Consider the following 14741-nt stretch of genomic DNA (forward strand, 5'->3'; position numbering starts at 1 on the left):
ACAACCAAAAGACAGCCACACCAAATGGATCAGAACAGGTAAATAATCCCTGGCACGCATTCAGGAAATAAGCAGCAAACCTAGCCCAGCTCCCCAGGATACTGGGAATCTAAGTTGAAGAGGTCCAAGTGGTGGCTGCTAAATAAACCAAAAGATTTAAGTTTGCCAAATTCTTAAATCATTTCCTCTTACTGTGCATGTTCTTAGCAATATTTCTAATCCCCTTACCACAGTGCATGTGTCCCCTTCAAGGAAGGACCTGCAATCTCCTTTCTTGAATATTGCTGCAGTGTTGTAATTCCAACAAAGAAATTAGAGCAAAATTAATCATTAAGGCTAGGTACAGACAGTCAAAAAGCCCAGGGCTGAATCAATTCAATCTTCGCAGGTTAGTATAAACTGCACAGATTGAACCAATAAGCAAGTGAACAGACATTCACTTTTGATTTTGGAAGTGCAGCCACATGCCTGCAGTGGCCCAGGCCAAAAGCTAGAGCACACCTTCAGGCTCAGCTGAAGAAGACAGCTTGGGCCAAGCATGCCCACCCTGCAACAAGGGGTTTGAGGGGAGGTGCAAGGCATCCTGGGATGTTGGGGGACTGTGAGTTGATTTTAATCTAGAAGGAAATTGGGGCAGAAGTTCAAAAAACCAATTTAACCTAAATCAGTTAAGTCTGATATTACATCCATCCAGGTTTATCTTAAACCAGCTTTGGCCATTTTAGAAGTGGTTTACGTACACTGAACTTCTTTTGTATTACAGATTTGAATTGGTTTCTGAGTGATCATTTATACCGGTTTATGTATAATTTCTGTCCCTAGCCTAAGGGTCCCTTTTGGTAAGGTACTGAAGAATTTATGTATATTATTCAGTATTTTTCAAGCTTGGGATCTAATGAAGGCAGTAAGGAATGGGTTGCTAGTTGAAAAGAAGTGGGGATTAGGACACTGTTGGCAGGCACAGAGGGGGTCTTACTTAGTATTGCAGTATTACTTAATTCCTATTACAGGTGCCCAGAAAGTTTACTACACCATTAACTAATAGCATTTTAAAAACATGTTTCCATGAAATTTTTACATCTTATGCATTTTAACTAGCTCTAACCGAAACTTTTCTTTAAATCACATTTTTCTGAAAAAATGTGATTTCATCTGAACCCAACAAATCTAAAAAATCATACGGACCGTGACTGAACATTTTAATGAAAATGATTTAGACCAACTCAGAATAAAATTGGGTATTTCTTTCACGTTCTTTCACTTTGGATAGTATTTTTCTTTTTTTTGTTTTGAGTTTCCCTGTAGTCTGTCACAGGTTATCCTGTCCAGAAACCACTAAATACTTTATCTTCCCTACCCTGAATGACTTATGCCCTAATGAAAATGAGGTCAAAGTATTTCACTTTGACATCTGACATGAAATATTCTGCTTTCTAAACAATTTCTGTTCTGAAGGAAAAAAATAAAAATCTTAATTTGGAATGAAACTAAATCCTGAAATTGCTTGGGGTGGGGAGGAGTGTTGTTAAAAGGATTTTCTTTTCCTTTCTTTTTTTTTGGACAACTTTAATTTTCTCTTATTTTAACCACTTTACCATCTGATACCATTAGATCCCTTGGCAAATGTTGTGTAAGGTTGTTTCAATGTCATCTGTTAATTCTGAATCTCGTTTGCAGCAGATGAACACAAGATGTGGTCAAGTTATAAAAAAACCCTATTGCTATTATGAAAATGGTTCAACGCAATTAAAACCATGTTTAAAACATTAGCTCTCATCCACCATGCTTTAGAATGCAAAGCTGACAATAATAAGTATATGACTCATCCATATGAAGGTGACATAATTCAAACTGAATTAACTGAAAATACTAAGCGCTTTGAAAAAAAAATTAAGATCTTATGTATCATCCTGTCACTATATTTGTTAAAGATTTCATCACAGTGTGGAGGGAGTTAGCTCCAGGCTAAAATATGGACAAATAAAACTTCTTTCCTAAAATACAGTGTTCACAAAAAAACAGCTATATCCACAACTTTTAAGGTACAGGCGTACCTCGGAGATATTGCGGGTTCGGTTCCAGACCACCGCAATAAAGCGAATATCGCAATAAAGCGAGTCACACGAATTTTTTGGTTTCCCAGTGCATATAAAAGTTAAGTTTACACTATACTGTAGTCTATTAAGTGTGCAATAGCATTATGTCTAAAAAAACAATGTACATACCTTAATTGTGAAGTGAGCAAATGCTGTGGGAAAAATGGCGCCAATGGAAAAATGGCGCCGATAGACTTGCTCGACACAGAGTTGCCACAAACCTTCAATTTGTAAAAAACGCAATATCTGCGAAGCGCAATAAAGCGAAGCACAATAAAACGAGGTATGCCTGTATTTATAATCTGTCTTCCTACAGTAAACTTCACTATTGCAGCTATGAAAGTGCATCCGTGAATATTATACACACACACATGCGTGCACACAAATCAAAACGATTGATTGATTGTAACATTAGTCTGGCTAAATAGATTTAACCTTAAATAAATGAGTTTATTTTACATAAAATTAATTTCAATAACTATTTTAGTTCGTCTTTTTTAGAGATTATAGTGAAAGAGAGAAAATATTTTAATTTGTAAAATAAGCATAATTTTATTTCCAATGCCATTGCTTTAATAATAAGTGAACAGTATAAAGAATGGCACCTTTGGAGTTTTTCTATTTCCATCACACTTCACTTGTGATAAAAACAATCAGGTCTGCTTTCCAGTTCCATAACTGATACCAAACCTGTTGATAAGCACCTTTTGGGCACTATATATTCTTATACTCCAACCAGTATCTAGCTCAACACCAGCTGAGTCACAGGAAAAATATGGAGTAGTATGTGAATGTTTTGCCAGGTCTGTTAACAAATCTGCCATGTCCTGCATACAAAATGAATGCATTAAAGTGATTTTACTAGACACTAAAAGTGGAAAATATATTTTTGTGATGTAGATGTCTATCTAACTGAACACACACAATATACTATTATGAAGTCACAGAATCCTACTCTCAAACTAAAATATAAACGATATGTCACAAACCAACATAGCTGCAATTATAGTACATTTAAGGTGATATTATCTTAATTTCTTAATCAAATTATACCTGAAGTTTCCTTACTGTACAATCTGCAGGTTGTGCAGTACTTCTCATGGAAAAAATTCAGATTTAAGAACCATGATTACAGTATTCTTGTGCAGTATCACTTTGTTTAGGAAGACTTTACTTAGGAAAAATGCCAGCATATATCAATAGGATTTTTGCTTGAATGAGGACTAAGAACTACAGGATTTAACTTAATGTGTCCTCAATCTGCATGAGGGCTGACAAAATAGTTTGTTGCCAGCTAGGCTTGACTAAACTTAATCTGCATGTTGCAAAAATAATTTGATAGAATGTTGTGAATTTTAAGGTTATAGCATACAGACATTTTTATTATGTATATTTCTATTTTTCACATATATAAGAAATGTTGTGGTTTTGCGGTTAGTAGCTAAGTGCTTAATGGATTTATTGTATTCGTTCTAGTATAGGAAAACTTACTTCTAGGGTGTATTCACACTGTGACATAATGTCTTTATTATGTCTTCTAGAAATAATTGAAATAATTGACCCAAATCAAGTTACTATACAGTATATCTATTGGTTAATTAGAACTTTAAGATGCAACAAATAAAACACATTATTGACTTTTATATCTTCAATCAAATAAATATTTACAGCAGCAATTTGCCAAAATTATTTACCTTTCAATAATGGATCACAAGGAGAATATGCACTACAGATTCAAATGAATGTCTACATCATCCGCAAACAAATTATGCATGAAAGAAAAAAACAAAGCTTTCCTACTATCATTGTAGCCTATAAATAGCTTGCCATCTTATTTGGGTCCCTTTAAAGATGTGTGATCTTTTATGTTGGTGAACCTATTTCAATGCATAATTGACCTTGAGATGGAGAATAACCTCATGGTAGATTGGTGTCCTCCTTTAGTGAACAATGACTATAGATATTAGAGGACATGCCTGTTGTCAATGATCATTGCTGAAATCTGCCTATACCACACTGGGACAATCAATTTTGTAAATGATTGCAATAATCAAGGAAATTGCCTAATTTATAAATCCTGGCATACAGCATTTTAATGGATTCTTACATTTTAATGCTGATGCCTTCAAAGTAAAATGAATTGTTGTCCAAGCTGTCATTACACAAAATGATAAAAACATTCAGTCTTGTGGGTAACTACATCTCATGGATATTCAGACCATCAGGACATAATCACTCATTAGTGACTTCTGCGGCAATTTCACTGAACAACAGGCATAGTAAAAAGCGACATTTACTTTGTACATACCCCTTTGCTGAAATTACTGATGAAAGTTTTCAAATTTGAGTGAATCACTTCAAACTGAAAATACTGAAGCATTTAGACTTTCTTAAAAATACTGAAGCATTACTAGACTTTCTTAAAAGTGTCCATAGTTGTCCTGGGCCAGAAGGCACAGTATATTCTTTTATTTCCTTTTTCTTTTATACAAACTTTCTGAATGCGAATCATCTAAACCCAAGCAATGTTTATACTGAAATATCACAAAAGCAGGGCGCAGTGCCATGGGTTATTACAAACAGGTAATTCTGTGTAATCTACCCAGGAATTTGCTCTACATACTTAAGTTGGTTCCACAGATGTAGTTATACATAGATTGCTATTCTCAGTTAAACCTTAAGCAATTGATTTCAGCCAATAGTGTGCTGTCAGTACTTTACTTACTGCTCAATCTCACTAACCTGACATTTATGGTGTACTGATTGGCCTCTGTCAGTGGTGGTGGTTGTAAATTCACTTTGAAAAGCTTTGTGTTAACAGCCTTCAACCGGGCTCTGAGAAGAGTACGAGCAGGCAGGCTGACAATTGCTCGACCTCCTGCCCTTATTACAGTGAGTAAATCAGGCTTTGAGCCATTAGGCTGGAGCCTGAGGCCTACACAAAAAGGATTGACATGACTAAAGGTCAACCTCTGTCACACATGTGTAACAATTTGGATAATGGAATTCTGTAACTTATCTGAAAAAGGTGGCAAATGCTTAGAAGGAAAGTATATACTAGACTGGATTTTCTAGCTTTTATGTTAAGTAGTTATTTAAGAGTCTGAATTTTAAAGTTGATACATGCCCAATGTCATGAAATCTAAGAGTAAAAAAGTATAAAGGAGTGCTTGAGGAAATGTTGTGAAATACTGAGCATCTTTTCCATAGTGAAAAATGTGTACGGCATTTTGGCACAATGGAGTTTTTTTATGGTATCTATCACCAATATATTATTGGCATCAGGTATGCAATATATTTTGGATATCCATACAACTCATTAAAGTGCAACCTTTATTCATTCTCATTTAATCAAAAGTCAATAGAAATAATTCACAGTTAATGCTACCATAAATTAAGAGTAATTTAAAGCCAAACAGACTAGCTTTTCCCCAACAATGAAAATGGCTTTTGCTAACAAGCTCAAAGAATAAATGACATGATCAAATACGTCCAGAATCATGTGCTACCGTAATAGTGTCTCTTTTAATCCACATGAGATGACCCTGGCCCAAATAAGGGCCTGATATTTATTTTTATTTCAGGTTGACATTTTTTGGCATTGTGCAACATCACCAAAATGAGATCAGATGTCATGAAAATATCAGTAGGTATTAGGGGGCCTACAGATTTACAAAAGATATATTTTTGTGTATATGCAGAGGACATAGACTTTCAGCGTATGTCCATGCATGTGGAGTATGCATACTTTTATTTTTGGCAACGGTATTGAGATTATAAGGGACAAATCCTCCTCTTTCGGAAATATACCTCACACAACCCATTCAGTTTTATAATAAAAGGATCAGGCCCCTTCTCAAGCTAAATTATATTTTCTTACATGTATTTTCAAGTTTATTTGTATGCCTAAAGATATAATAAGTATTGCAGACAAAGATAAAAACAGTCCTTATTAACTGGATGAGATATTCTTAACAAGAAATATCCAGGTGTTAGTTCAACTGACTGATTAAAAGTAACTGTATTAAGTCAAAGCCTTTGTATTTGAAATCAAAGTAACTTTGGATAGAATATTGGATTAAGATTCCTCAATAAGAAATGTGTAACTTACTAAAGGAAATTAGAAAAAATGTGATAGTAAATGATCCAGAAAAAAACTGTTCAGAACAAGCTGTTTTATAGCAGCTTAGTGCAATTTTCTCCGAAGGTGCATAAATTAAAGACACTATGACCCTGAATGTGATTCTACAAAACTGCCAGCTGGATGAGTTGCTGACCATAATGCTAGTGATATTTCCCATAACAGTAAATGATTTTACTATCAGTGGAATCCAAAATTCTGATTCTCTTTTTAGATATAATAAAAGTAGACTTTACCCAAAAAAGACATCTTATCATCAGATACGTCAAAACAAAAAATGGCACCAGCTGTTCTTCTGCATAATTTAAGACATAATAGTAACATTACTAAGGCCAAAATTATTTGAATTTCATGAACATGACATATTTGAAACAGAGCTGACATGCAGTCTAGAATACTAGATGATGGATTGCTGAGAAACATAATTTTCACTTTAATAGAACTATGGCATGAACATAATTCTATCCCCCCGTGCTTTGCTGTATCAGGCAAACCTAGACAAGAACTACAGCTTAAAGAATCTGAAGACAAATCTTTCATATAACTGGAATGAGCGCTTAAATATAAAAGGTAAAGTTTCTATCTACAAAATAACAGTGACAAATATACACAGGGTGTGCCCAGTACAGGCTCTGGCTAATGTGTCTCGAAAGAGTGCCTGATCTTGCTTCCACTGAAATCAAAGACAAAATCCTCATTAACTTCAATAGGAGCCCAGATGCACAGAACCATGCTGAAAGGATCTCAGAGCTTTTTACCAGTGCCAGTGAACTCTGTTCATCTGAAGGGAGTACCCAGAATCCTTTTGTCAGCATGCTGCAATTAGCAATATATCTCATTTTATGCGTGTATTTTATTTGCCTCTTACAACAAAAGTAACAGATAATAAAAAGTAATTTCTGCACATAAAAACACAACTTTAAATTAAATCTAAAGTTATGACAAAATCAAACCAAAATCTAGCATAACAACACATTTGACTCATGCTGGAACATTTCAACAATAATTATTATTTGATTTCTGGCATAAAACACTGAAGAGGGCAACTTTTTTACTAGTGGAAAAAAAGAAAGGGAAACTATGAGATTAAATTCTTTGATACATTTATCACTGGAATTATAATAAAGTTTTGCTTCACCTAACTCAGAATTGTTCTTCTATTACATTTCAGAGAAGGAAACCTTTTGCCATTCAGTTGTTTCTAGAATTTATAGTTAAAACCTTGGAGCCTTTAAAGGTTCAATTATTAAAACTTATTTGGTTTTTAAACTTCTGTATTCTATTCCAGTAGAATTTTAAGTGTCCACTGTAAGCATTCCTTAAGTCTACTCATATTAAATTTTGATGTTAAACAGAAAAGAGAAACCATGTGCAACTAGATTAATTTATCTCTAGGGAATAAGGACACATTAATAATTGAGATAATGTTTTCATATATGTTGGAATCAAGTGTGCCTATTCACTGCTTTATTAGAAAACACATTAGGGGAAAATTATCTCATTCTCATCAATAAAACCTAATTGCTGAGAAAGTCTCTGTTTTCTTTGCAATAACATTGGAAAAAAGATTGTTCCCATTACTTCAAAATGAAAAAAAAATGATCAGAAATGTTATCAAACTCTGTTGAAATAAATGCCTGTATTACCAAAGAGAATGTTTACTTAATACACCCAGTACTGTTTTTCTTTTAAACATATCTGGGTTTATTGTATTTTTATAAAATATAAGCAAACTTTTGATTGGACAAAAGTGGGACAAAATTTTTAAAAAGAGAACTACAACTAAAATGACTAATATTCTTGGCTATCTGAAGGGCTGATCTTTCTGTAGGCTATAAAAAATTACCTTGGCTCCTTGCTAAAAAACTCTATAGTTTCCCATGAACACCCATAGGTGTCAAGGCATGTTGTGAGGTAATGGAATGGTATTAATCTGCTCTGAATTGCCATACATTATGCTATATGGATTATATAAAAACCAAAACTGAGTGCATGGTGTGGGCACTCATGCAGACAGACCAAAGAATATTTCCATGGTTTTGAACTGTACATCAAATGCAATGATTTCATGTTTGCCACAACAAAAGAAATAAAAAGTTACCAAATCAGTTTCTGTGCTTGTCTTTGCAATAGTCTTTCAATTTTTTTAGCACACACTGCAAACAAAGCGCTCTATAATGAAACAAAAATCCATCAACTTAACTTTGCAATGCTGAGAGAAAAAATATTAGAAATCTATTTATGGTACCAAAAAAAGATAAGTCACCACTATACGATCCATCAGGACTTTAATGCCAAATTACTAATCTGTGAACATTTTTATATTTGTAACTGACTTAAAAAGATAAGTGGAAGGGAATTAACTACATTTGAAATTTATAAAGGGACAGCAATAATCCATTCCTTTACTTTTTATTATTTGAATTAGTCAACATATTTATGTCAGTTACACTGACAGAATCCAGAAAATTCAAATGCGTTTTAATTTATTCTCAGAAATAATGTTGTAAACCCAAAAGCCCTTCCTTATAACCTGCCTTTCCCATATGTACTGCTTATAAATACCAGTACTTAAATTATGATTTACTAATTTGAGGATCAAAATAAATAAAAAAATGTCCACATTTGTGGAGGCTTTATGATCCTTGAATTTTTTTTTTTTGCATTGATGAAGAATTGGAGTTCATAAACCTCCCCTCTCCCTGATAAGCCTATTTTTTCTTTTAAAAAATATCATACCCAAAATTCATGCGCACACATAACATTTTTCTGTGCATAGCAGATACAAGAAAAAAACAGCACAATGCTCAGAAGTCCCCTGTATTGGGTATATACATAAATACTGTGAATATTTTTTCATTAACATATTTTCTTCATTCTCTATTCTTTTCACTTCCACCATTGCTTTGCGGTTTTAACACACTATTTTTGAGTACTGAAGAGTACTGCATTCTTGAGTTCTTTCAATCAGTATTTTTGACAGTTCTCTGTTCTCCCCCCACCCTGCCCTCCCCACCATTGTCTATCAAAGGACAAAAAACTGACTTTTCAAAACAAACTATGTTCAAGTAAAGTTAAAATCAAGCTAAAATGTTCACTTTCTAAAATATTTTTTACATTTATAACTTGCATAAAAGTAACTAACATCTAACTAAGAAATCAAAGTACTGGACAAAATGAATTATATAAACATATACAGGTCTGATATAAAATCACTTTTCTTCATTGACTTCAACTAAACTTTAATGATTTAAACAAGCTGAGGATCTGGACCATTATTTTTTTTTAATTTCATATTATTCAACTTAAGATAAACTAAACCACAAAACTCTATGTCAGAAATAAGCACTACTACATCATTAGAGTACTTGGTTTATATATGAATTATAACACAGTGCCTCAACTGTTCCCATTAAGTCAATAGAAAAATGTCAATTAACTTAAACAGAAATAGGATCAGGCCCAATATATTACATATTTATTATACAAAATAAGTGAAATTCTGACCCTACTGAAAGCCATGACAAAATTCTGAAAGACTTCAACAGGGCCATGATTTCCCCCACTGCATTAGGGCAAGTGTTAGAACTGATCATATAGTCTTTATGGCTGGGACAGAAATTACACATAAACCAGCATAAGTAATCAAATCTGTAACACAATGGAGCTAGGGACACAAATTACCCACAAACCAGTATAAGTGGTAGGAAATCTGTTCAAATCTGTAACAGAACAGAAGTTCTGTGCACATAAACCACTTTCAAAATGGCCCAAACCAATTTAAGATAAACCTGGATGGATGTAGTATCTGATTTAACTGATTTAGGTTAAATTTGTGTATTAAACTTTTGCCCCAGATCCCCTCCAGATTCAAGTTAACTCACAGTTCCCCAGTATCCCAGGATGCTTTGCACTCCCCCACAAACCTTCACTCACAGGGTGAGCAGGCTAGCCTTGGCCCAAGCTGTCTGCTTCAGCCGATCAGGGAAGCATACTTTAGCACTCCCCCGCTTCTGGCTTGGGCCACTGCAGGCATGTGGATGCATTTCCAGAATCAAAAGTGTTCACTTGCTTATCGGTTCAATCTACACAGCTTAGACTAACTTGTGAAGATTGAATCGATTCAGCCTCGGGCTTTTTGACTCTCTGTACTTAGCCTATGTGAAAATCTTGCTAGCTTCAGTAGCAGTTTTATGTAAGAAAAGGCCCTTGATATAAGGTGTAATGCCTAGAACCAATGTAATACATCAAGGACCAAATCATACTAGGCACTTCAACACAGACACCTTTTTCAGGGTAGGTCCTTAACAGCACCTTCTTCAAGGAGCTTCCACACTAAGTACTCTTCTTTTGTCTACTCTTTATGTTATCCACCCAGGTCTTCTGTGAATGAATGTTACTTACTACATACTTACAGGTTTGACTCCATAATGCCTAATAAAAATCTATATGATAGCGATACACTTGGGACAAATGCAGGACCCAACAATGCTAACAAAAGACCCTCTTTTCTTCTGTGGGCTTCAGACCAAGTTCCTAAGTAGCACACACTTTTCTAAGTTTAACATGGTAATGAAAATGTGGTTATTAAGGTGTGGGGTTAGAGCAGAGGTGGGCAAAATGCAGCCCAGGGGCCGGATGTGGCCCACCAGGACATTCTATCCAGCCTGCGGGGCCTCTAAAAAATTTAGAAAATTAATATTTATCTGCCCTGGGCTACCTGTCATGCGGCCCTCGATGGCTTACCAAAACTCAGCAAGCGGCCCTCCGCCCAAAATAATTACCTCCCCCCGGGTTAGGGCCACCAAGATGACAAATTCCTTCTCTTCTACACTAGGGGCACAATCCCATTGAGACTCTTAAGGGTATGTGTAGACAAAACAGGGGCCCTAAATTGAAGTGGTGGGTTTTAAAAAACACTGCTTTAATTTAGGGCTGATTAAACCCCCATGTCGTGCGCACATCCCACTGACTTACCTGCCTCTCTGGCAGGGAGGGGTGGATGAGCTGCCAGCCAGTGAAGCAGTCCCTGGGCTGCTGGGGGGCTGGTGCTTCCCTCCATGGCAGTGGCACCACCCCCATGCAGCACCCACCCGCAGGCACCCAGCTTGGGCGGTCCCAGGGGGCACCACAGCCATGGAGGGAAACACCACACAGGCCCCCACACAGCTCAGGCAGGCAGGCTCCAGGGGGTGGGAAAAAAAGATCAGGTTCATCACTTTTCTTGGGTGAAGCCTGCTTTCCTGGGCTGCTGCCAGGCTGCCTGCAGGGCTTCCTGCAGAGCCACAGAGCTGCACAGAGCCCAGTGCTTCACTCTGCTCCTGTAGGGGCAGCAAACTAAAGAACTCCTTGAAGGAGTTTTAGTTTGCTGTGCCCCACGTAATTTAAGGCACATTACGCCACCAAACTTCCTGCAGCAGCTGGAATTAATGTGCAATACACCATCAAGGTATGTAAACACCGACACCATCAAAGCGGTGCAAAAGCATTTAGCCCGCTTTAAGGTGTTGTGCACACAAGCCTCTCATTTTGTCTACACACGGCCTAAGATGCTGCTCCTTTTTATTTCTGCCCACAAAGGACTTCCAGAATTAGGACTGACATAACAGGATGCTACTCCTTCTTTTCTAACAAGCAATTTAAGAAGTAGTATGACATGATAGGTGTAGCAGGATGGCACATATGATCTGTTAACTATTAAACTCTAAAATAAACATTTTCTGTTTTCTTAACTAATGAACTATTGCTGGAGATAATTATTTATCATCTGTTGTAAAATTATAGCTTCCTGCATACTGCAATATAGATGCTAGTTTTCAAATTGCAGACATTTTTTTTTCATTTAAACTTCTGAAAGTAACTTCTAAAATTATTGTGGCAACCTATTGTGTGTAGCAGAGCAGTGACTATGGTTGCCCCTATATGGCTAAAGGTAAAGGAGGTAAAGGAACACAATATAGATTTAGTCTTGACTAGACTGGAAGCTAAAGCCAATGTCCATCAAAATACAGCCCAAGCTTCAAATCCTGAAATGACTTTGTACTGATTATTATTGCCTTCCAACAAATAGTATTGTACACCTCTCTTTAAGAAGATGACTAATAGAAAGAATTCAATTTTAATTTTCTGTTTGTCAGTTTTGAACTAGGATTCTGAACATCCTGCTACTGAAGAGATGGCCAAAACTCAGTGGGCACGTCTACATAAGACACCTTAATGTGCAGTGGACTGTTCCACTGTGCATTAGTGCATCACAGCAAAACTGTGCTAATGCACAGAATTAGTCTACTGCACATTAAGTTTAAAAAAAAAATTCACCTTTGCTACTGAGTATTAGTGCAGCTCCTGCATCTTTATCTAGTACCTCATAGTAGAGGTACTAAACTCAATGAGAGCAAAGGTGCAAACATGCAAACTCAGTAGCAAAGGTGCATTAATGAATGTGTACATGCACCCAGATGAATGTGTAGAATGTGTAGATGCACCCAGTGTCTCATCAAAATGTGGCCCACAAAGCAGAAGGTGATCACCTTCATCTACAAAGTTCTACAAAGCAGAAGGTGATCACCTTCATCTTTACCCTCATTGTTTGACTAGCAATCGACCACAGAGATGGGTCTAGCATGTACTGTACTATCTGAATCTGTGTATGTCCCACTCAGACTGGGATGATGAGACACATACAGAATAGTAGCCAGAGCTGTTCCAATCACAATGAAAAAAACAACATTGTATATTGGGGTGCATATTCCTCTCAGACAAGATCTCTATGTTAAAGATGAGAGAATCTACAGAAATCTGTTTCTTTTTTATGCAAATTAAATGCATTCTATGGCTCTTACTAAGTTGCCAGTACTCCCTCAGTTGGAGAATGTGTGGAAAAGCCTTCCCGGTACATATTTCTGGCTACATATTTAATTCCATGGTAGGGACTTTTGGATCAAACGAGTTCTATGATTCTATACAATAGAACTAAACTCTGCATCCAATATATATTTGAGATTGATTACTGTAAAACTTATGTTCTCTAAAGAATGGAAGGAAAATGACTTACTTCCCAGAGATGCTGTGTATTTCTGATGGCTCCTGCTTGAACCTTCTCTGGTAGGAGGAGGATTCCCTGGAAAGGTCCAATCCAGGTGCCCTGTTGGATCCTCTGGGCAGCACAGATGCCATAGGCCAGACCAGGCACAGTGCTGGTGCACAGACACACTTCCCGGGGCAGGTCCCTGAGCCACTCAGGGATCTCGGGTGGAGGTGCTGCTGCAGCAGCACTACTAGTGCCCACTAAACGACGCAGAGAGTGAAGGGGCCCATGCATGGGGCACTCACCATTGCGGTTATCAGCACACATGTCACAACCTGTGAGGCAAGGAGGGAGAAAAAAGATCAACCTGGGGTAATCAGGCTACCACCATTACAGACAAAATATGACTTCCTCCACATTTGCCTCACTGAAAGATATTCAAGCAGACATAAACGCCATATCTATTTGCATGTTGCTTACCCCTTTTTCCTAACCTCACCAAGCCCTTAAAAAGGAATCTCAGTAGCTCAGCAGAAACTCTGTAGACACTATACAAGTCCAGTGTATGCACAGACCTGCCAAGCCTCATTTATTTGTACAGAGATTTTAAGATTCATTTTTATTAATAAAAAAGCTGTTTAAGCTATCTCCTTCTTGTGATGAAGAATTTTGTAATATGCTTCAATGAGGCTTTTTAAATTTCACTTATAATTTTTGAAGTCTCCCTCATCCAACTTACCACAGTTCAGAATTTATTGGAATGGAATTCAATTTGATCCTTATTTCATACAAAATATTAACTCTGGTTTCCACATTAACATTTTCATGAATATATTTTTTCTAAAAGGAGTTTTGAAAGGTAAACTGTATTTATGATATATTAAAATGTATTCATCTGGTTTCTTATAATTAAATTTAACCTTGCCTTACAACCACAAGAAAACCTTAAAAAACCTTTTCATTTGACTGTAATACATGTTTAACTGCATGAGAGTGAGAATGAGATTAACAGCATGCTTAGTTCTTTGACTAGCTCCTAAAAAAAGACAAGAGTGAAAAAATATTAAATTTCCGTTACTATTGTGAATACATCATGATTCTCTTCTGGGAAGATCTAAGTTTTTTCTTTTATGAGCAAGGACAATTTTGGAAAACTGTTTTCGTCACACAGTTCTACACACGCCACAAATGCTCCACTTCCAGGAAAATGTTTCACGCTCAGGAAATCCATTCTCTTGAGATACACTGAGTTAATATAATAATAAATCTATTGAAATAGGGCACTGTCCTCAGCCTATTTTACATTTTATAGCACAATTAAGCTTTTTATATGAATCCAATCCAGAAATACAAACAAAAAGCAATAATAATAGTGTAGTCTTCACATAGAGATGTATGGATCTTCTCCTAATAATTTTACATTATCCCTATCCATTCTTAGAAAAATAAAGCAAAACATTCACCAGACAGACTGGGA

At 36.2% G+C, this 14741-nt stretch overlaps 1 protein-coding gene across 1 annotated transcript in view; it reads right to left on the bottom strand.

Annotated features, from left to right (window-relative positions):
- The window catches only part of PRDM6 (PR/SET domain 6), a 126001-nt gene extending 112388 nt beyond the window's left edge, over positions 1-13613 (bottom strand). Inside the window, exon 1 of the mRNA XM_019516816.1 lies at positions 13292-13613. Coding sequence (XP_019372361.1) covers positions 13292-13591 — 300 coding nt within the window. The 5' untranslated portion in view covers positions 13592-13613. The remainder of the gene's footprint in view (positions 1-13291) is intronic.
- Positions 13614-14741: the final 1128 nt, after the last annotated feature.

Source organism: Gavialis gangeticus, unplaced genomic scaffold (genome assembly GCF_001723915.1).
Source record: "Gavialis gangeticus isolate Ggan-Ray unplaced genomic scaffold, GavGan_comp1, whole genome shotgun sequence".
NCBI classification, from domain to species: domain Eukaryota; kingdom Metazoa; phylum Chordata; order Crocodylia; family Gavialidae; genus Gavialis; species Gavialis gangeticus.